The sequence below is a fragment of the Podarcis cretensis genome (genome assembly GCF_951804945.1).
Source record: "Podarcis cretensis genome assembly, chromosome: 16".
Taxonomy (NCBI): Eukaryota; Metazoa; Chordata; class Lepidosauria; order Squamata; family Lacertidae; genus Podarcis; species Podarcis cretensis.
Window position 1 is genome coordinate 10,702,007 of NC_137186.1, and position 23,421 is coordinate 10,725,427.

The 23,421-nt window shown below is 48.7% G+C and overlaps 1 protein-coding gene and 2 long non-coding RNA genes across 9 annotated transcripts; 2 read left to right on the forward strand and 1 right to left on the reverse strand.

The window, feature by feature from the left end:
• Window positions 1-246: 246 nt before the first annotated feature.
• Window positions 247-22,947, reverse strand: MUC1 (mucin 1, cell surface associated; the record flags this gene model as incomplete). Of its 7 annotated transcripts, none has more annotated exons than XM_079958077.1 (15): window positions 247-1,895; window positions 8,279-8,354; window positions 9,380-9,573; window positions 10,748-10,881; window positions 11,247-11,320; window positions 11,698-11,888; window positions 13,101-13,234; window positions 13,600-13,673; window positions 14,062-14,252; window positions 15,479-15,612; window positions 15,978-16,051; window positions 16,433-16,623; window positions 17,802-17,935; window positions 22,371-22,447; window positions 22,814-22,947. In XM_079958077.1, the coding sequence occupies 15 exons, from the start codon at window positions 22,886-22,888 to the stop codon at window positions 1,876-1,878; spliced, it is 1,773 nt and encodes a 590-aa protein (XP_079814203.1). In that variant the 3' UTR covers window positions 247-1,875. The 7 variants fall into 7 exon arrangements, with proteins under 7 accessions (XP_079814203.1, XP_079814202.1, XP_079814205.1 ...); XM_079958076.1 differs by having other exon boundaries at window positions 8,208-8,354; XM_079958079.1 differs by lacking the exons at window positions 15,978-16,051; window positions 16,433-16,623; window positions 17,802-17,935 and having other exon boundaries at window positions 8,208-8,354.
• LOC307205886 lies at window positions 9,994-10,884 on the forward strand. Its single transcript, XR_013834154.1, has 2 exons — window positions 9,994-10,119; window positions 10,790-10,884. It is a non-coding gene; the product is annotated as an uncharacterized lncRNA (long non-coding RNA).
• On the forward strand, window positions 11,706-23,180 carry LOC307205830. The gene is made up of 2 exons (XR_013834090.1): window positions 11,706-11,754; window positions 22,871-23,180. It is a non-coding gene; the product is annotated as an uncharacterized lncRNA (long non-coding RNA).
• The last annotated feature ends 241 nt before the right edge of the window (window positions 23,181-23,421 follow it).

The window sequence follows — 23,421 nt, forward strand, 5'->3', positions numbered from 1 at the left end:
ACCCTTCACCCAAGAATTTTGAGGTTTGCTGTTGTACAAAACTGTCCACTGAGACACCCCCATGAGCACCAGGATTTGCAGATAAGGCAGTTGCCAAATTTGGCTTTCAAAAACCTCCCCTCCAAAGCATTTACCATTACAATGCTGACTGATTAGAAATCTGTGTGGAGAGGACTGTGGACTTTCTCCTGTACAATGCAGATCTGGAACGACAGCATCCCTATGGAAGCATAGGATTTTTGGAGGGGAGGGGAGAGGTAACCCCAGCATTGAAACTTAAGGATCCTGGGTTGGCAAGAAAGGGCACACTCTTTTCCTCTCCACCTTAAATAAATATTTCGGGTTAATCTTGTTCCTTCATGCATCTGGGTTTGACTCCTCTGGAATTCTTGCTTGCTGAGGTGGAGGAAATAAGGTCAAGAAGCACGTCGCCCCTCTGCATTCTCACTTTGGGGGAACATGCTGTAGCTTAAGCAAAGCCCGGCTGCATCAGGGCAATGGCCCACCTAATCCTGTATCCTGTTCTCACAGTGGCCAAGCAGATGCCTCAACAAGCAGGATCTGAGCACAACAGCGATTCTCCTCACCTGTGATTCCTGGCAACTAGTATTCAGAGATGGCAAGGTTGTCTGGAGCAAGGATTGTTCCATGTGTGGAGCAGGATTATGGGGGAGAAAAGATTGGAGCACGGCTATTTTGATTATTGCACTCTGCCCTCTCCCAGGTTTCACGGGGGTTGAGATTTTGCATCCTAATCAGACAAAACTCCCCCAAAAGGCAGTACATTCAGGTCCCACTATCTGAACACAATGCGTCCCCTGGAAATCGTTTGGGAGGCAAGAGTTCATATAAGGAGTCGACGATTTCCATTGATTCCTATGGGGGAATTTCTAATGCGTTCCCAGCCATGGAAGTTTGGCCTCTAAAAGCCATAAGAAATAAATACAAATCAAACCCACCCCTTAGGAAAACCCTCTGAAACCTTACTAAAATACAGATCGCTACAATTCAGTTCTGTTCTGCAGCCAACCAGCAAAAGGCAAACAAGGAAGTAAAAAAAATGCTCTATGTTTGCATATCTGAATTTGCAATGTGTATAGCGAGGTTTGGGTAGTAATTCCTCATGTTTGGATAAGTGAATTCTTGCAGAGTGAGCGTTTGGAAAGCAGGACCTGCATATTTATGTACATGTTGATCTCCTATATTGCAGTTTGAATTTTTTTTACAAAAATCACTAATAGAATATTAATATTAATAAAAATAAAATTAATTAGTAAAAGTAAAAGCAAAAAAGTTCAACTTTTTCGTAGTGGTGATGGGGGAAATAGTCTGGAAACTCAGAATTTACAGTTCAGCAGCTTAGGTGGTTTCCTTTCGTCCTCATCTTCTTAGTTAATTTGTCCAGTGCAAGAGAATCTCCCATTGATCTTTTGAGCCCTGCTGAGATCTTGTGACAGGGAGTTCTGCTGGATAGAGCATAACATTCCAGGCTTGAGGGACACAGCTAGCTTTGCAAAGCATTCCCTAGTTGTCCTCACTGCTTTGGAGAGGGTTGCTCGCTCACCACACATTTGCAAGGGGTGGATTTTTTTGGCACATCTATAGAAGAGATTCTTTCAGTTGTTGAAATTGTGCTGCTTGTTCGCCTTCAGGCAATTTGAAACTCACCACAGGTGAGTAGGCGAGTGGCTATTTCCAAGGTTGTTTGCAGAACTCATCCTTCCCACATTCACATCGAAGCCCAACAGTATCCCTGAATTTACCTGGCTCAGCCAGGTTCTGGCTAAACCCCCCCTTGCCAAGTCCAGCTGTAGGGTGTGCTCCGCCTACAGTTCATCATTGGCCATTGTGGGGTTGGTGTAGGAGAAGGGAGCATTACCATTCCTGGGAAGATTCTGTGGGAAAAACACAGAAAGGAAATGGTTAGTACAATCACCTAAAACATGTAGGAAGTTGTGCTTTGGCGCTAAACATCCCCTGCTGAGCGACTAACCATATTCACATATTTGGCTCCAGGGTTGCCATCTTCTCTCTACCGGCCTTGCTCCTCTGCCATTAGTAAGAGAGAAATGGAACAGGAGATGTAATGCTTCTTGCATTGCTGTGCAAGAAAAGGTTCCACCAATGGTATTTCCATCTGTCCAGTGTGTTTATTCAATATTATTCAAACTCAGATTGAAGGACGGGAGAGAAAATTGATTCAGTTTGCATTTCAAGCAGAACCTACTGAATTTGGACTTTCCAAAACAGTACAAGAATGGAAACACAGCCATTCTTTGAAATCTGTACTTTGAATTCTGAGATGCAATTCTCCAGATAACGTTTACTAAAAATGCCTATATTGTAGGGATATAAAACATACAAAATGCATTATATTAGAATAAATTATTTGCAAAAATATGTATGTTAAGTCAAAACGGCATACAAAAACGTGGGTTTTTAAAGGAGAAATTTGTACTAATAAGCTGATGAAGTTTTCATGAGGATCCCGCCTCCCTACTCCCCCCCCCAAAAAAAAAATCACAAACCACAGTAGGAAGGTACGTAGATAACTGAAACTAAGCTTGGAAAAATAAGAAAATGAGAGACTCAAAATGGGCAGGACCATTCATCCCTACTTAGAGCAGATCCATTGACATGAATGGCCATTAATGGCTAACGGGCATTTCAGCTGATTTAGTTTTGAGTAAAACTGGATACAGCATAGAGAAAAAGTAGAGTGATCTGTACAGGCTTGCCAACAGTTTTACACGCTCTGATCCTGTGAACATTCAACAGCAAACTGCTTATCTGAAAGGGTTTAAACTGGGAGACGTGGGTCCAAATCTTGACCCATTCACAGACTCGTGGGTTTATAGCTTGGCGGCAACAAAGCCTTCTGGCCATGTTAAACTTGCTCCTTCCTGATTTGACACTGGACTGAATAACTTACGCATGGACAAACATAGGTTTTAAAATTCTGAATATTGGAATATCCTGTGCTAATTCTATTTACACAGAAGGCCACTGAGACCTTTACCTTGGCAACAGGGAAGTTCAGAAGCGAAAATGTCCAAAATTCTTTTGTGAGGCGTGCCAGTCATCAGGCCCCATAAAAGACGTATTATGCCTCCTGTTCCCAGCAAAGGCACGAGGAGTTATTTTATCACGTAACATTGAAAAGCAAACAAATATGCCTGTTTGCATGCTGAAAAGGTTGGAACTTGGAGGATATGAGCAAATAAGGGCAGATCAGCTGCAAGGTGTACAGGTGAGGCAAGTGGCAAAAATAGGGTACTATTGCAGGGTGGGGAGGCAGATTTTGGATGACACCACCTGTGGACAGCTTTGCCTTGGTCAGGGCCGGCATGTGTGAAGGCTTCCTGGAACATTGTTAACATCCCTTAGCCTTGCTTTTGAAAACATCTTTGTGAGCGACCTTGAACCAAGGGTTGTACATTTAAACCAGGTGGGCCCAGTTGCAACACAGAGTGCTGAGGCTGCAGCCCGCCCGCCAGCCCTGCCCTTTTGCAGCATTCTCCATTCCACCCAGAAGGGACGCGGGTGGCCCTGTGGGTTAGGACTTGCCGATCAGAAGGTCGGCGGTTCAAATCCCCGCGACGGGGTGAGCTCATGTTGCTCAGTCCCTGCTCCTGCCAACCTAGCAGTTCAAAAGCACGTCAAAGTGCAAGTAGATAAATAGGTACCACTCCAGCGGGAAGGTAAACGGCGTTTCCGTGTGCTGCTCTGGTTCGCCAAAAGCGGCTTATTCATGCTGGCCACATGACCTGGAAGCTGTATGCCGGCTCCCTCTGCCAATAAAGCGAGATGAGCGCCGCAACCCCAGAGACGGTCAGGGGTCCCTTTACCTTTTACCATTCCACCCACCCCAAACAAAAGGCACTAAGGTTCACTGAACATGCTCTGTCTTTACCTGGTTGTTTTTGGGACCCCCACTCTTTAGGTTCCCCCCTTCTAAATATTTTCTTTGCACTTCTGCAAACCTCAAGGGTCTCCCTAAGGTTGCCAGTGCCCCCATCTTGTGTAAGTGTGGGGAACCTTTGGTCCTCAAGAAATTGATGAATGGCAACTCTCATCATTGCTGGCCGTGGGTCATGCTTGCTGGGACTGATGGGAGTTGTAGTTCAACAGCATCGGGGGGGGGGGAATATTCCCCACAGGGGTGGCTCTGTCCCGGCTGTGGGTCATGAGCTTCACAGGATGGTCTGATTGCCATTGGTGGAACAAAAGAACGCCCTGCTGGATCAGGCCAAAGGCCAATTTAACCCAGCATCCTTTTCCCCACAGCGGTCCATCAGAAAAGGAAGTCCACTGGGAGGGCATGGACCCCAGACCCTTCCCTCACTGTAACCCATAAGAGCATCAGAAGTGGCCTCCAAGATCCGACCAGTGGCCCTGTCTTCACAGTGGCCAAGCAGATGCCGCCATAGGAAGCCCGATATGCCCCATGGAGGAAGTCCACTGGGAGGGCATGGACCCCAGACCCTTCCCTCACAGTAACCCATAAGAGCATCAGAAGGGGCCTCCAAGATCCGACCAGTGGCCCTGTCTTCACAGTGGCCAAGCAGATGCCGCCATAGGAAGCCCGATATGCCCCATGGAGGACCTTAAGGTCCATTAATAGCAACACTCTAGAGGTCCTGGGCCCTACTGAAGTCAGATTAGCCTCAACCAGAGCCAGGGCCTTTTCAACACTGGCTCTGGCCTGGTGGAACGCTCTGTCTCATGAGACCAGGACCCTGCGGGATCTGATTTCTTTCCGCAGGGCCTGTAAGACAGAGTTGTTCCGCCTGGCCTTTGGCTTGGAATCAGTTTGATTCCCTCCCCCCCTTTCTTTCTTTTTTCTTTTCTCCTTCTGTGTTGGAACTCCTATTTGGGGACTTCCCTGGCTTTTTTCTGGCCCATGTAGGACCAGTTTGGATAGTTAGCCTTGGTGAAGACTTGGCGTTTTTATCCCAAAAAAAGTTTTTCATTGAGTTCCACTGAAATGAGGCTGCATTTTAATGTATTTTAATTTTGTTTTTTAAGCTGTATTCTAATCAATTGTTTTTATATTTGGTGTTAGCCGCCCTGAGCCCGGTCTTGGCTGGGGAGGGTGGGGTATAAATAAAATTTATTATTATTATTATTATTATTATTATTATTAAAGTGGGACCTGAGCACATCAGCAGTTCTGCCTCCACCAGGGGAGGTAGAATATAGTCATCAATAGAGTGGTTTAACAGTCAGTCCCAGAAAACTCTGGAAACTGTCGCTCCAGGAGACAAATGGAGGGTGTCCTAACAACTCTTAGCTCCCCAAACAAACTACAGCTCCCACAATTATTTTTTGAGGGGGAAGCCATAACTGTTTAAAGTGCTAAGTTCTCCTTAAAGTTGACCCGTTGGGGAGCTATGTTTGCCACCGCCACCCATTGCAATGGGTTTGCTCTGAGTAGCACAGACACTGGACACAGCCTTCCATGTTCTTCACTTCCCACTGTTTCTCTCCAGCCTGATACGCTGAGGAAACGGAGAGAAGCAAAGAGCTCGGGTGCATTTCCACCTTTCCCTGTGGAACACTGAGGGCTAGCGCCTTGCTTATCCCATTTTGAGAAGGGAAAAGCCAAGGTGGAGCAAGCTGAAGGGCCGTGCGCATGCAATTGCCCCAACGTCCAGGGGGCCCAGATCGACCTCACTGAGTGTCGCTCCCCCAGAGGGGTTAAAAACATTGGGAGCAGCAGCCAGCTGCTGAGGAAAGAGCTTTGGACGGCGGCCAGAAACATCACAAGCAGCTCAGTGTCATGTGTAAACATTGCCCAGTCACGAGGCTGGGGAGCGGCCAGGCCAGCTGAGGTGCTGGCCACGTACCCCCAGGCAACCACACCAAGGGCAAAGGGGCTCAGTCCCACTGTATTCATTTGCAGCAAGGGGACAGGGCGGGAGGGAGGAGGGTGAAGCCATTCCAGGGACCTGAGGTGCCAGGCTTGACCCTGCTCCCTCTTTCTTTCTCCCCTCCTCCTAGATTTGCAAACAGTCCCAGGGTGCCGAGCTAAATATTTGCTCAACGTCTCCATGTTTGCTCAGCGGAGCCGCCTAGGGAACAGGACAGATGCACCCGGCTCTGTGGGGAGCGAGCGGGGCACGGCGCATGGCCGAGGTGACTTTAGCAGGCCTCTCCCTGCCCCATGCGCAATGGCACCCACCCCTTCCTGAGAGCCACCTAACACCCAAGAGGCCCTGCTGGGGTCAGTTGGCGCAGGTCGCCTTGGCAACATGGCCTACCCAGCCATGACGGTCACGCTGACCGTTCTCAAGGGTCAGCGGCCTGTCAGGAAGCAGGGTGGGTGGGTGTTGTCTGTGGAAGTTCCCCAGGCCTCGGCCTTGGAGGAAGGAAAAAGGTTTCCATGGCAACAGGCCGAAGGCTGCCTCAGGTGCGCTAGGCCGAAGCCTTGGCCGAAGCAGCCGTTGGCCGTTGCCACGGTGACCACAGCTGCGGCCTTTCGCACCAGCTGCCCCATTAAAGATTAACTCTGGGGCGGAGGTGGAGGGCAGGGAAACCCGCTGTGGGGTTCGAGGGCAGCGGTGAAACCGTTGTGTCATGAAGGATGAGAGGCAGGGGCTTCAGGGTGTCCTCCATCATGACGGGCAGAGATGCTGGCTGCAGGGAAAACCCCTTGACGTCGCTCAGCAAGCAGGGCCTCTGCCCGCAAGGGAAAGGCTGACATAGGGGGAGTAATACAGGGTAGGGAAATGGGTAGGACAGGCAGGGGTATTTAGAGGCAAACAACTGACTTGCGGCCCTATCTCGCCTGCAAACATGGTGGGGCTTGGGATAGTTCCCATTATGCCCCAACCCCTCCAATTCTTAAGGCCTGACTGGAAGTCTGCGTTTGTTTACCTTCTTCTGCCCAATTTTTCAGATTTTAAGCACCTAAGGGGCAGGGGCCTGAACTCCTGGAATCTCTCTAATGTCAATGTGGGTGGTTTTTAAAAATATTATTATTTCAATTTATATCTCGCCCTTCCTGCTGAAGGTGTCCTCCTGAAGGTGCCCAGGGTGAGGAGAATAATAATAATAATAATAATAATAATAATAATAATAATAATAATACACACACCATTCTGAAGACATCTGAAGGCAACCCTGTACAGGGAAGTTTTTAATGTTTGATGTCTTTTAATGTGTCGGACGCTGCCCAGAGTTGCTGGGGTAGCCCAGTCAGATGTACAGCATAATATTATTAATAATAATTCTAAAAACAGTTAAAACTTTCTAACAGCATTTACAAACAGTCCCTCAGACAGTGAACCCAGGGTTGCCAGGAACAATGTCTTTCAGCCATCAAATGCCTGGGTGAACAGGAATGCTTTTAAATTGTTCCTGAAAGCTACCAGGCGCACCTCCCCAGAGCCCCACATAAATAACACTGGTGACAAGTAGGTGCCATGTGGCAAATTCATGCCTGCCTGCATGAAACGATTAACTATTTCTATGGGGCTTCTTTTTTTTGGGGGGGGAGGAGGAGAGGAATTAGATTAGAAGGGTATAGGTGGGGGAGGCACTAGGAATGGAAACAGAAACTGAGCTCGATTGACCAAGGGCCTGACTCTGTATAAGGCAGCTTCCTCCATTCCTATTTCATAGAACTGTAGAATTAGAAGGGACCACGAGGGTCATCTAGTCCAACCCCCTGCAATGCAGAAATCTTTCAACCAACATGGGGCTCGAACCCATGAACTTCAGGTTAAGGGTCTCATGTTATACCGACTGAGTTTAGAATCATGAGGCCTTTCTTTTTGAGGGAAGGGATGTAGCTCAGGGATAGAGCATCTACTTTGCATGCAGAAGGTGCCAGGTTCAATTCCCTGCATCTCTAGGTAGGGCTGCCAGTCAGTGCAAACAACACTTAGCTAGATGGACCAACGATCTGAGTCGGTATAAAGCAGCATCCTGTTTTAATCAGCCCTTCATTCAGAAACTTGAGGACTAGAATCTTTCTCTTAAGGGAGAAAGGCCATAGCTCAGGGGAGAGCATTTGCTTCGCATCTCCAGACCCCCTGTCTGAAATCATGGAGAGCCGCTGCCAGTCAGTGAAGACAATATTAGGCTAGATGGACCAATGGGCTTATTCGGGGGCATGGCAGTTTCTAACATTCCTATGTACTATGTCCTGGGTCACTAAAGAGCACCCCAGGATTTGGGTTGGGTGAGTGACTCTTGCTCACCTCGCTGTATGGGTTAGGCTTGCTTCCGGGGGCAACGTATCGCCCGTGTGTGTGGTACGTCGGGTACTCACTCATGACGTGGTAGGAGTCTTGGTTGCTGAGCAAATCAAGTTTCCCTCGGTGATTCCGTCGACACCAGTAGATGATCTGGGAGGGAGTGAAGAAGAGTAAGTGTAAGGAAAGGTCATGTTGCTGGGAGAGATGGATTGGGAAGGTGAGAGAGAGCTCTGAGAGGAGGGGGTTGGACTAGATGACCCGTTGGTCCCTTCCAACTCTACAGTTCTAGGATTCCAAGTTCTACTTCTGAGTAACAACGTATGACAGAAATGGGGAGCCTATTTTCATCAGCGGGCTGCATTCGCTTTTGGGCAACCTTCCAAGGGTGACATGCCGCTGGTAGGTGGGTCCAAAGAGCTATTAGCAATCAAAGGGTATTAGCTAGGGTAGCTAAAGGAAGCCTCCAGCTCCAGAGGCACTCTACCTCTGAATGCCAGTTGGGAAAAAGTAACAGCTGCTGCTATTGTTGCCCTGTTTGTGAGTTTTTTTGGAGGCAGGCGCTTGGCTGCTGTAGTGGAAAACAGGAGGCTGGATTAAATGGGTCTTTGTGGCCTGATCCAGCAAGGCTCTTCTTAAGGCTCTTTAGCCACAGCAGCTCAATGGCACTTCCATGCTCCATGGCAGTACCTCCAAAGGGCATATACTGGGGTGGCAAGGAAGACAGGAGGGTTGACGGGACAAGAGATTTAGCTCTATGTTTCATTTTACCCAATGCATACGCAGCCTGGCAATCAAACTATTGTTCTGTGCAGTGGAATTTGCAACATGCACACTAATTTGCCTCATTTATTCTTGTTATGGCAATGAGGACTAGAAATCGCCAGGCACGTCTGATTCACTACTGAGTAATAAATAGGATGCTAAGCTAGATAGACACGAGGCCTGATCCTGCAGGTTCTTTCTTATGTTCCCCATGTCTGCCAGGTGGTCCATTGGCTCTGCCCAACCACACCCACTAGTCTTGCACCTCTGGCTCTGAGTCTATATAGAGCCAGCCCCCTGAGTCTCCAGCCACCTGGCAGGTTGATGTAGCTGGTGGCGGAGCTGTTGTTTTGGGCCCAGTGGGTCTGCACCTCCACCAGCTTGATTTTGAGAAAGAAGGCTGAGAGACTTACCAGGATCAGGAAGGCGATGAGCGCCAGGAGAAGAAGGATGCAAACTAAAACGAGGAGAGCAATGCCCCAGCCTGGGACAGTCTCTGGGTGAGTGGTTGGGGTGGTTGTAGTTGAGGTTGTTGTTGGGGTGGTTGCTGGGGGGGAAGTTGCTGTTGAGGGCGGGGGGCTGGGGGGTTCCGTGGCGTCTGAGGTCACTGGAAGATAGCAAAGAATCCCATTAATAACCCACTTTAGGGAAACACCTGAGGGATTTGTGGCTGATGAAAAAGAGACATGCCTGTGGTCCTCTTCAGGGATTGGTACTAGAGGTGAGCAAGATTTGATTCAATTTTCAGGATTCCATACGCCTTTGTAACCGAAAGCCCCCTTCACTGCATTTCACCATCAGCCATTTTCCATTTCATTTAAGAGCAGTTTGTTGATCTCTGTCCTCCTAGCTATCTGAGGGTGTTGTTGATGTCACACCCCCTGTTTTATTGTCCCTTTCTGCTATTTCTTTGGACACTGCAGATCCGTGGGGGGAGAGGTGCCCTCCCCAGTTGCGGCAGAATCAGCCTCTGGAGAAGCCCAGTGAAGCAGCTAAGCCAACCTTAAACCTGCAGGAATGGGTATGAATAGGCGTCTCAAATGGGAGTCCCCTCCATGACCATTTTGGGAAGAATGGAAAATTTGTGGGGAAGATCCATGGCTCATCTGCGTTGCGTGCAGATGGTTCCAAGTTCAGCCCCTGGCATCTTCAGGTAAGGCTGGGAAAGACCCCTGTCTGAATGGAATACCCTGAAGGATTATGGGAATTGTACTTTTCTAAAGGTGCTGGGAATTGTAGCTCCCTGTGGTAAAGTACAGTTCCCAGGATCCAGGGACGAGGTGGGGGAAGTTTGCTTAAATGTTTGGTGTTTAACCATTAACAAGGATTTATGCCTGTGAATGAGACAGTCCTCGCTCTCCTCCCACCTTCCAAAGTGAACCCTATGCTCCCTCCAGATCTGCTCCAGAAGGCCATGGGAACCCGAGAACAGTTTCAGGAGGGATGTAAGGAGAGGAGAGTGTCCCCCTGCACAAGGAGAAATCCTCATGCTGATGGAGGAAGAGATCTAGCGCTATGCTTGAGTCCACCCAACGTCCTTGAAATGTAGGGTGCATTCTCTGCTTTGAACACCATGCCATTGTATTGAATAATGCAATGTGCAATGAGCATACTAATCTGTAGAAGCAACACTGAGTGCTAGAAACCTGCCTAAACTTCCAGGAAGGGAATTATGTGTCTCGAACTGCACGAGGGGCTCTGAGTCTTGTGTCGCAGACACAGCCCGAGGGATGCCTTGCTGTGGTATATAGCCCCCCACTGTTCATCCTTCAGCCCTTCACCTTTAATCTGAGTCAGGTTGAGACCCTGCCGTTTGTCTTCAGGTGCGTCGCTCAGAGCAGTGCGGAGCTTATCGGCGGAAACATCTGCACTTTCCTGGAAGCGTACCGTTGTATCTGCCAGCACTGAACCGCTTCTGTATGTTAGAAAGGGAAAAGAGAAGCGTTGGCGGATCTGGAACTGCAGCTTGACAGCCCCACATTCCCATCACTCAGCAGAAGAGCAGCTGCTTTGCATGCAGAAGGTCCTTGGTTTAAATCTCTGGCTTTGCCAGGGAATGCGGCCAGAGAGGATTCTTTTCTGCCTGGGCATATCATCGCATGAAACCGGAATTGTAGAGGTGGAGGGGACCTCAAGGGCCATCTATTCCACCCCCCTGCAGTGGAGTCATGTACATGCTTAGCAGAAACACAGAGAGACACAGGAAGCTGCCCTATACTCAGCTGGACCCACAACCCACCTAGCTGAGGTGGGTGCCCTCATTTAATCCCCCTTCCGTACCTGAAAGAATTCACCGTGTATCCTAGATATTTCCCCTCATCAGGGCATCCTGTGCAGTTGAAAATGTCCTCATACTGCGGAAAGAAAAGGGTAGTACGAATGTTGTATTATGCTATTAACTCTTTTTCTGAGGCTTGAGACGTGGCTGGGATGAAGTCAGCCTCCTCACTTTCTATTTGCCCCACCCCACAGGAAAAGAGAGGAACAGAGGAGAATGTGTGGGGCAGCAGGGACGAGGGGGAATTGAAGACTGCATATAGGGGCTGACAATCCCCAGGAAACTGCGTCACAAACCTGGAAGCCCCATAGCTCTGCAGTGACACAGAGATATCTGCCCCATTCTTTACAGATGAGTGGGCCCCACCCCACCCCCGGACTGAGAAGCTGGGGGGCAGCATTCCCTCCCCTTGCGCCCCCTCCCCCAGCGGGGTGGAAAGGCCAAAGAACTTACCATCTTCTCGATTCTCTTAGTCAGGTTGAGGTATGCTTCGGAGGACGGATTCGACAAGTCCTCAGTATAATTCATTGTGATGTGGTAAGTGATGGTGAATGTTTTCTCTTTGGGGGGCTTAGGCGTGCTTGTCTTTGAGGTGGTGCTAGTCGTGGTGGGAGAAGGCGTCGTTGGCGTCTCCTGCTCGGTCACTGAGGTGAAAGGAAACGATCTCATTAGGACCCCTCCCTGAAGGAAAAGATTTGTGGCGGAGGAAGAAGAGGCAGGCCTGGTGCCCTGCTCAGGGATTGTGCCTAGAGGGGCTCAAGCTTGGGCTGGAGTCTTAGTTTCAGGATTACGGGAAGCCCCCTTCTTTCCATTTGTCCCACTCCCAGCCCTTTTCAGTTCCATTCCCATAGTCACCTCCATCCCCATAGTCACCTGCGAGGGTTGTTGAAGTTTGAGCATCTCTTTCTGCTCTTTCTATGGGCACCACCTGAGCAGGAAGCAGATCAATGGGGCGAGAGGGGCCCCCCAGCTGGAGCAGGAGGAGGCCCTGGAAGGAGACCCGGAAGCTGCCTCCACTGTCAAGCGTTCCAGCCCACCATCACCCCGCAATGGAAGGAATGTGTAGGTAGGAGTCTCCGGTGGGAGTCCCCTCCATGTCCATTTACTCCTCTCCCTTTGGGGAGGAAATCTGTGGGGAAGACCCATAGCTCACTGGGTAAATCATCTGTGGTAAAATAAGCTGGATTCTGCAACCTCACTACATCCCTCAAGCTCTATACCCACCATACGTTTAAATGCATGGGTTATCCGCAAGGATCCTGGGAACCAGGTTGCTAAGGATGCAGGGAATCATGGCTCTGTGAGCGCTCAAACAATGTTCCCAGGATACTTGGGGGCAAGCTGAAGTTGGCGGCATGCAGCTATTGCGTCCTGTCCTTGCAAGGCTTGCTGCTTGCTCAATGGGACATTTCCCCCTCTCCTCCCTCCCCACCCAAGTGAAGCCTGTGCCCTCTCCAGATCTGCTCCAGAGGGCTGGGGGGGGGAACCCTCAGAGCAGTTTAAGGAGGGGTGCGGTGAGAGGAGAGTGTCCTCCTGTGCAGGGAGAAATTCTTGTGCCAACAGATGGAGAGGTTGAGTGCTACTTTGGTGTCAAACCAAAAGGCCTTAAATATTTGGTGTGTTTCCTGCCTGAGCGTCATGCTGTTGTTTTGCATATTGCAATCTGCGGTGTGCATATTAATCTACAGAAATAATCCCAGTTTCAGCACTGAGTGCTAGAAACCTGCCTAGACTTCCAGGAAGGGAATTATGTGTCTCGAACTGCACGAGGGGCTCTGAGTTTGTGTTGCAGACACAGCCCGAGGGATGCCTTGCTGTAGTACCCAGCCCCCACTATTCATCCTTCAGCCCTTCACCTTCAATCTGAGTCAGGTTGAGACCCTGCCGTTTGTCTTCAGGTGCGTCGCTCAGAGCAGTGCGGAGCTTATCGGCGGAAACATCTGCACTTTCCTGGAAGCGTACCGTTGTATCTGCCAGCACTGAACCGCTTCTGTACGTTAGAAAGGGAAAAGAGAAGCGTTGGCGGATCTGGAACTGCAGCTTGACAGCCCCTCACTCCCATCACTCAGCAGAAGAGCAGCTGCTTTGCATGCAGAAGGTCCTTGTTTTAAATCTCTGGCTTTGCCAGGGAACGCAGCCAGAGAGGATTGTTTTCTGCCTGAGCATCAACTGGCATGAAACCAGAATTGTAGAGGTGGAGGGGACCTCAAGGGCCATCTATTCCACCCCCCTGCAGTGGAGTCATGTACATGCTTAGCAGAAACACAGAGAGACACAGGAAGCTGCCCTAGACTCAACTGGACCCACAACCCACCTAGCTCAGGTGGGTGTCCTCATTAAATCCCCCATCCATACCTGAAAGAATTCACCGTGTATCCTAAATATTTCCCCTCAGCAGAGCATCCTGTGCAGTTGAAAACGTCCTCATACTGTGGAAAGAAAAGGGTAGTACGAAGCTATTATTATGCTATTAATTCTTTTTCTGAGGCTTGTGACATGGCTGGGATGAAGTCAGCGTTCTCACTTTCTGTTTGCCCCACCCCACCCCACCCCACCAGAAAACAGAGGCACAGAGGAGAACGTGTGGGGCAGAGGGACGAGGGGGAATTGAAGACTGCATATAGGGGCTGACAATCCCCAGGAAACTGCATCGAAAACCTGGAAGCCCATAGCTCTGCAGTGGCACAGAGATATCTGCCCCATTCTTTACAGATGAGCGGGCCCCACCCCACCCCTGAACTGAGAGGCTGGGGGGGGGGCAGCATTCCCTCCCCTGCGCCCCCTCCCCCAGCGGGGTGGAAAGGCCAAAGAACTTACCATCTTCTCGATTCTCTTAGCCAGGTCGAGGTATGCTTTGGAGGACGGATTCGACAAATCCTCAGTATAATTCATTGTGATGTGGTAAGTGATGGTGAACATTTTCTCTTTGGGGGGCTTAGGTGTGCTTGTCTTTGAGGTGGTGCTAGTCGTGGTGGGAGAAGGCGTCGTTGGCGTCTCCTGCTCGGTCACTGAGGTGAAAGGAAACGATCTCATTAGGACCCCTCCCTGAAGGAAAAGATTTGTGGCGGAGGAAGAAGAGGCAGGCCTGGTGCCCTGCTCAGGGATTGTGCCTAGAGGTGCTCAAGCTTGGGCTGGAGTCTTAGTTTCAGGATTACGGGAAGCTCCCTTCTTTCCATTTGTCCCACTCCCAGCCCTTTTCAGTTCCATTCCCATAGTCACCTCCATCCCCATAGTCACCTGCGGGGGTTGTTGAAGTTTGAGCATCTCTTTCTGCTCTTTCTATGGGCACCACCTAAGCAGGAAGCAGGCCAATGGGGCGAGAGGTGCCCCCCAGCTGGAGCAGGAGGAGCCCCTGGAAGCAGACCCAGAAGCTGACTCCACAGTCAAGCGTTCCAGCCCACCATCACCCCGTGATGGAAGGAATGTGTAGGTAGGAAAGGGTGTTTTCGGTGGGAGTCCCCTCCACGTCCATTTACTCCTCTCCCTTTGGGGAGGAATGGGAAATCTGTGGGGAAGACCCATAGCTCACTCGGTAAATCATCTGTGGTAAAATAAGCTGCATTCTGCAACCTCACTACATCCCTCAAGCTCTATACCCACCATACGTTTAAATGCATGGGTTATCCGCAAGGATCCTGGGAACCAGGTTGCTAAGGATGCAGGGAATCATGGCTCTGTGAGCGCTCAAACAATGTTCCCAGGATACTTGGGGGCAAGCTGAAGTGGGCGGCATGCAGCTATTGCGTCCTGTCCTTGCAAGGCTTGCTGCTTGCTCAATGGGACATTTCCCCCTCTCCTCCCTCCCCACCCAAGTGAAGCCTGTGCCCTCTCCAGATCTGCTCCAGAGGGCTGGGGGGGGGGAACCCTCAGAGCAGTTTCAGGAGGGGTGCGGTGTGAGGAGAGTGTCCTCCTGTGCAGGGAGAAATTCTTGTGCCAACAGATGGAGAGGTTGAGTGCTACTTTGGTGTCAAACCAAAAGGCCTTAAATATTTGGTGTGTTTCCTGCCTGAGTGTCATGCTGTTGTTTTTCATAATGCAATCTGCGGTGTGCATATTAATCTACAGAAATCATCCCAGTTTCAGCACTGAGTGCTAGAAACCTGCCTAGACTTCCAGGAAGGGAATTATGTGTCTCGAACTGCACGAGGGGCTCTGAGTGTTGTGTCGCAGACACAGCCCGAGGGATGCCTTGCTGTAGTACCCAGCCCCCACTGTTCATCCTTCAGCCCTTCACCTTCAATCTGAGTCAGGTTGAGACCCTGCCGTTTGTCTTCAGGTGCGTCGCTCAGAGCAGTGCGGAGCTTATCGGCGGAAACATCTGCACTTTCCTGGAAGCGTACCGTTGTATCTGCCAGCACTGAACCGCTTCTGTACGTTAGAAAGGGAAAAGAGAAGCGTTGGTGGATCTGGAACTGCAGCTTGACAGCCCCTCACTCCCATCACTCTGCAGAAGAGCAGCTGCTTTGCATGCAGAAGGTCCTTGTTTTAAATCTCTGGCTTTGCCAGGGAACACAGCCAGAGAGGATTGTTTTCTGCCTGAGCATCAACTGGCATGAAACCAGAATTGTAGAGGTGGAGGGGACCTCAAGGGCCATCTATTCCACCCCCCTGCAGTGGAGTCATGTACATGCTTAGCAGAAACACAGAGAGACACAGGAAGCTGCCCTATACTCAGCTGGACCCACGACCCACCTAGCTCAGGTGGGTGCCCTCATTTAATCCCCCTTCCGTACCTGAAAGAATTCAGCGTGTATCCCATATATTTCCCCTCAGCAGGGCATCCCGAGCAGTTGAAAACGTCCTCATACTGTGGAAAGAAAAGGGTAGTACGTATGTTGTATTATGCTATTAATTCTTTCTCTGAGGCTTGTGACATGGCTGGGATGAAGTCAGCGTTCTCACTTTCTGTTTGCCCCACCCCACCCCACAGGAAAAGAGAGGAACAGAGGAGAATGTGTGGGGCAGCAGGGACTAGGGGGAATTGAAGACTGCATATAGGGGCTGACAATCCCCAGGAAACTGCATCGAAAACCTGGAAGCCCCATAGCTCTGCAGTGGCACAGAGATATCTGCCCCATTCTTTACAGATGAGTGGGCCCCACCCCACCCCCGGACTGAGAAGCTGGGGGGCAGCATTCCCTCCCCTGCGCACCCTCCCCCAGGGGGGTGGAAAGGCCAAAGAACTTACCATCTTCTCGATTCTCTTAGTCAGGCTGAGGTATGCTTCGGAGGACGGATTCGACAAGTCCTCAGTATAATTCATTGTGATGTGGTAAGTGATGGTGAACGTTTTCTCTTTGGGGGGCTTAGGTGTGCTTGTCTTTGAGGTGGTGCTAGTCGTGGTGGGAGAAGGCATCGTTGGCGTCTCCTGCTCGGTCACTGAGGTGAAAGGAAACGATCTCATTAGGACCCCTCCCTGAAGGAAAAGATTTGTGGCGGAGGAAGAAGAGGCAGGCCTGCTGCCCTGCTCAGGGATTGTGCCTAGAGGTGCTCAAGCTTGGGCTGGAGTCTTAGTTTCAGGATTAGGGGAAGCCCCCTTCTTTGCGTTTGTCCCTCTCCCAGCCCTTTTCAGCTCCATTGATCTCCATCCCCATAGTCACCTGCGAGTGTTGTTGAAGTTTGAGCATCTCTTTCTGCTCTTTCTATGGGCACCACCTAAGCAGGAAGCAGATCAATGGGGCAAGAGGGGCCCCCCAGCTGGAGCAGGAGGAGCCCCTGGAAGGAGACCCGGAAGCTGCCTCCACAGTCAAGCGTTCCAGCCCACCATCACCCCGTGATGGAAGGAATGTGTAGGTAGGAGTCTCCGGTGGGAGTCCCCTCCATGTCCATTTACTCCTCTCCCTTTGTGGAGGAAATCTGTGGGGAAGACCCATAGCTCACTGGGTAGATCATCTGTGGTGAAATAAGTTGGATTCTGCAACCTCACTACATTCCTCATGCTCTGTACCTACCATATGTTTAAATGCATAGGTTATCCGCAAGGATCATGGGAAGCGGTTCGCTAAGGATGCTGGGAATCATGGCTCTGTGAGCGCTCAAGCACTATTCCCAGGATACTTGGGGGCAAACTGAAGTGGGCGGCATGCAGCTGTTGCGTCCTGTCCTCGCAAGGCTTGCTGCTTGCTCAATGGGACATTTCCCCCTCTCCTCCCTCCCTCCAAATCTGCTCCAGAGGGCTGGGGAGAACCCCCAGAGCAGTTTCAGGAGGGGTGTGGTGAGAGGAGAGCATTCTCCTGTGCAGAGAGAAATCCTTGTGCCAATAGATGGAGAGCTTTAGTGCTACTTTGTTGTCCAACCAAAGGCCTTAAATATTTGGTGTGTTTCCTGCCTGAGCGTCGCACTGTTGTTTTGCAAAATGCAATTTGCTGTGTGCATATTAATCTACAGAAATCATCCCAGTTTCAGCAATGAGGGCCGGAAACCTGCCTAAACTTCCAGGAAGGGAATTCTGTGCCTGGAGCTGCATGAGGGGCTCTGAGTGTTGTGTCGCAGACACAGCCCGAGGGATGCCTTGCTGTGGTATATAGCCTCCCACTATTCATCCTTCAGTCCTTCACCTTCAATCTGAGTCAGGTTGAGACCCTGCAGTTGGTCTTCTGTTGCGTTGCTCAGAGCTGTTCTGATCACTTCGGTGGAAACACCTGCGCTTTTCTCGAACTGTACTGTTGTATCTGCCAGCACTGAACCACTTCTGTACGTTGGAAAGGGAAAAGAGAAGCGTTGGCGGATCTGGAACTGCAGCTTGACAGCCCCACATTCCCATCACTCAGCAGAAGAGCAACTGCTTTGAATGCAGAAGGTCCTCGGTTTAAATCTCTGGCTTTCCCAGGGAACGCAGCCAGAGAGGATTGTTTTTTGCCTGAGCATAAATTGGCATGAAATCAGAATTGTAGAGGTAGAAGGGACCTCAAGGGCCTTTTATTCCTTCCCCCTGCAGTGGAGGAACACGCATGCTTTGCAGAAATAGAGGAAAAGAAGACATTGCTATATGGTGAGCTGCACCATTGGTCCACTCAGTTCAGTATCATCTGCACTGACTGGAAGCAGCTCTCCAGGGTCTTTCCCAGCCTTAACTGGAGAAGCTGGGGGTTGATCCTGGGACCTTCTGCATGCCAAGCAGATCCTCTGCCACTGAGCATTCTGCATTCTGGCCCTTGAATGTAGCGCTTGGCTGTGTTGAGCACGCCAAGGCACTTCAATGTTGTACAACGTTTTGTGGAAATATGTCTTCAGTACCTGGCCCGAAAGAAACAACCCTGAAAGTCTTTCAATAGTGGAACTTGCTGATTCGGAAACTGTTTCACCCCTCTTTGTTAGGGTTATTGTGGAGAGTGCCACCTATCAACAATGCTGTGGCCGTGGATTTACTGCACATTGGCATGGGGTTGCACTAGGTGACTTTTCAGTTCCCTCGCATCACTATGATTTGTACCGGTGGTGGTGCAGAGAATTCATATTCAAAGTGGAAATGTTGGATTTGAAATGTGACCGTCCAAATGTGAGTGGAGAAACTGTATGTTTCAGACCAAATTGTGTACGAGTGGGTGTACACAGATGCCATATCCAATAAATTTTGAGCTGAAATTATTCCATGGCATGTTTGTATATTAAGAAGCATGATTAATGTAAGAAAATAAGGACACAACAGGTCTTTGTCTCTTATATAGAGAATGGCTCAAGACCACAGTATCTCAAGGATTGCCTCTTCCCATAGGAACCAACCTGGACCCTTTGATCATCATCTGAGGCCCTTCCTCTGTGAGAGGTTCAGTAGGCTTTGTGGGATGTTTTCTCCAAGGAGGTTCACCTGACACCTTCATTACATATATTTAAGCGCCAGGCAACAATATGCCCCTTATCTTGGGCCTTTGGTTAACCGGTATTTCCCAAGCTTGATGCTCCAGCTGTTTTTGAACTACAACTCCCATAATCCCTAGCTAGCAGGACCAGTGGTCAGGGATGATGGGAAGTGTAGTTTGAAAACAGCTGGAGACTCAAGGTTGGGAAACACTGAATTAAACCATCTATCTCACCTTTTCAATTTTTCTATTGCTTTTGTTTGTTAGTATGTTATGTATTTTGTGGTTTTATATTGTAAACCACCCTGTAATCCTAGGAGGAAGGTACACAACTTATCTATCTATCTACCTATCTCTCCACATCATCCATTTACAGCAAACCTATACCACACTGAAGAGATGTAGATTCCCTCCCAAGAATCCTGGGAGTTGCAGGTTCTTAAGGGTGCCAAGAATTTTTAGGCGGCTCCTGTTTCCTTCCCAGAGCTAAAATTTCCAGTGTGGTTTAACATCCAATCCCTCTCCCCAAGAAAATCTGGGAATTGTAGCTCTGGGAGGAGAAAAGGGACTTCCAAACAGCTCTCAGGACCTGTAACAAATTACAGCTCCCAGGATTCTTTGGAGGAAGCCATGACAGTTTAAAGTGACATAATAACACTTTAAATGGAAGATGTGGATTTGAAAAGAGTGTGGTTGGGATTCATGTGCAGAAGTGCACACCCCAGTCTGAGGATTGTGATGCTACTTCTCTTCAGCTCTATGCCTCAGCCTCAGCATGCATGTGGTGTATATATATATATATATATATATATATATATATATAAAAATACCCGGCCCACCCGGTTGGGTTGCCCCAGCCACTCTGGGTGGCTTCCAACACATATAAAAATAATAATAAAACATCAAACATTAATAATAAATCAATCTGATCCAATACAAAAAACTCAAAATAATTTTAAAATAAACAACTTATATCAAATAAAGCAATATTCAATAATTCATTCAAATCTAATAGTAAACAGTAAAATTAAATGTAATAATTAAACAGTTTACACTTGAAACAAAATAAAAAAATTCCTTCCAGTAGCACCTTAAAGACCAACTAAGTTAGTTCTTGGTATGAGCTTTCGTGTGCATGCTTTTCGTGTGTGGTTCCTGATGTCGGATTTATGTCCGTTTATTCTTTGGCGTAAGGTTTGGCCTGTTTGTCCAATATAGAGAGCTGAAGGACACTGTTGGCATTTGATGGCATACACAATGTTAGACGATGAGCAATTAAATAGTCCCGAGATGGTATGTGTGATGTTGTTGGGGCCAGTAATGGTGTTGTCCGGGTGTATGTGGCAGCAAAGTTGGCATCTGGGTTTATTGCAGGCTCTGGTGCCAGTGTCCGTGTTAAGTCTGGTTGTAGTATTATTGTGGGTATCTGAAGAAGTGTGCATGCACACGAAAGCTCATACCAAGAACTAACTTAGTTGGTCTTTAAGGTGCTACTGGAAGGAATTTTTTTATTTTGTTTTGACTGTGGGTTAGGAGTTGTTTAAGATTGGGTGGCTGTCTGTAGGCAATGAAAGGTCTTCCTCCCAGAGCTTGAACGCGGGAGGAAGCGCGGGAGCGACGGTTGAGGCGAGAGAGCAGGCCAAACCTTACGCCAAAGAATAAACGGACATAAATCCGACATCAGGAACCACAAGACAGAGAAACCAGTAGGAGAACACTTCAATCTCCCAGGACATTCTATACAAGATCTCAAAGTAGCTGTTCTATTACAAAGGAATTTCAGAAATAGACTGGAAAGAGAAGCTGCTGAATTGCAATTTATCACCAAACTTAAAACCATGGAGAGACCTGGTCTGAACAAAGACATTGGATTCTTATCTCATTATACATGACAAAGCCATTTTTCACCTTCTCACCCCTTGCTTTTTCCTGTAAGACCTATTGCAGTCGTTAAGAGTCGTCAACAGGCTCATCACAGCTATCTGCCAATCACCCAATCCCACCACCCTTCTGAGTAATACCCCTCCCCACCTTCTCACTATATAGAAGGGTCTGGTGACTACTGTTTCAGTGTATCTGAAGAAGTGTGCATGCACACGAAAGCTCATACCAAGAACTAACTTAGTTGGTCTTTAAGGTGCTACTGGAAGGAATTTTTTTATTTTGTTTATGTATTTTTGTGGTTTTATATTGTAAACCACCCTGTAATCCTAGGAGGAAGGTACACAACTTATCTATCTATCTACCTATCTCTCCACATCATCCATTTACAGCAAACTTATACCACACTGAAGAGATGTAGATTCGCCCCCCAAGAATCCTGGGAGTTGCAGGTTCTTAAGGGTGCCAAGAATTTTTAGGCGGCTCCTGTTTCCTTCCCAAAGCTAAAATTTCCAGTGTGATTTAACATCCAATCCCTCTCCCCAAGAAAATCTGGGAATTGTAGCTCTGGGAGGAGAAAAGGGACTTCCAAACAGCTCTCAGGACCTGTAACAAACTACAGCTCCCAGGATTCTTTGGAGGAAGCCATGACAGTTTAAAGTGACATAATAACACTTTAAATGGAAGATGTGGATTTGAAAAGAGTGCAGTTGGGATTCATGTGCAGAAGTGCACACCCCAGTCTGAGGATTGTGATGCTACTTCTCTTCAGCTCTATGCCTCAGCATGCATGTGGTGTGTGTGTGTGTGTGTATATATATATATATATATATATATATATATATATATATATATATATATATATAAAATACCTGGCCCACCTGGTTGGGTTGCCCCAGCCACTCTGGGTGGCTTCCAACACATAAAAATAATAATAAAACATCAAACATTAATAATAAAGCAATCTGATCCAATACAAAAAACTCAAAATAACTTTAAAATAAACAACTTATATCAAATAAAGCAATATTCAATAATTCATTCAAATCTAATAGTAAACAGTAAAATTAAATGTAATAATTAAACAGTTTACACTTGGTTGGCATTGGGACCCCTTTACTGCTCTTGCCTTCAATGAACAGAGCTACCAACCTAGCCCTGGCAGCTTGCTTTCATGTTTCCATGTGGCTGTGAAGTACTTTACAGGTAATTGGGCAACACTAAAGGATATTGAAGAGCATGGTGAAGGTATTTCTTAAGCTTTCAGAAGCAAGGGCTGTATTTTGCAGCACTACAGAAAGAGGACAAGCTGTTCTGAATGAGACCCTTGCAGTCAACATAGGGTTGGGAGCAGGTGGGTGCAGTTATGCTGCTCTTGTTTATGTGAGAACCAGAAAACCCAACATGACACTTTTCACCAGCCCTCATTTAATCCACCTTCCATACCTGAATCCGTTCACAGTGAATCCAAGATATGTCCCATATTCAGCAGCGCACGTAGAGCAGTTGTAAATGTCATCATACTGTGGAAGAAAGGGGAGGTATGCATTTTGTATTAGGAGATAAACTCAGTTTCTAGGGCCCAATCCTTGACTGGTTCTGCCCTCCCCTGTGATACAGAGTCACAGAGGGAAAAGTGTGGGGCAGCCATAGCTAGAGGAGATCGCGCACGAAAAGGGGTTTACAATCACCATTAAGCCAAAGTCTAGAGGGACCTTGGATGCAGCTCCCCGACTCCTTCATAGCTCCGGGGAAGGGGAGAGATACCTGCCTTACTCTTTACAGATGAGCAGGCCCCACCCCTTCACCATACTGAGAGGCTGGGGGGGCAGCACTCCCCCTCCCCTGTGCCCCCTCCCCCAGGGGGGTGGAAAGGTTGTAAAACTTACCATCTTCCTGATTTTCGCCTCCAGGTTCTGGTACGCTTCGGAGGACCGATTATTCAGGTCGTCAGTAAAATCCATTGCGATGTGGAAAGTGATATTGAAATTTGTCAAAGGGGGCTTAGTCGGGGCTGCTGTTGGGGTGGTCCCAGGTGGGGAAGTTGCTGTGGAGCGTTCATTTTCTCCTGAGGATGTGGAATGTTCCCCGGGTCCCTCTGTAGAGGCGGTGGAGGTTTCCGTCTCATGGGATTCCGTGGTTCCCTCAAAGGTGGTTGTTATTGGGGAGGATTCTGTGGGGGATGTTCCTGTTGGGATTCCAGATGTGGAAATTGTTGTGGACCTTGTCGTTTCTTCTGTGGATGTGGAGATTTCACTCAATCCTTCTGTAGAGGTGGTGGAGGTTTCTGTCTCATGGGAATTCGTGGTTCCCCCAGGGGTGGTTGTTGTTGAGGAGGATTCTGTGGGGGGTGTTCCTGTTAGGATTCCAGATGTGGAAATTGTTGTGGAGCTTTTCGTTTCTCCAGAGGATGTGTAGTGTTCCGTGGAAGCGGTGGAGATTTCCGTCTCAGGGGATTCCGTGGTTCCCCCAGGGGTGGTTGTTGTTGGGGAGGATT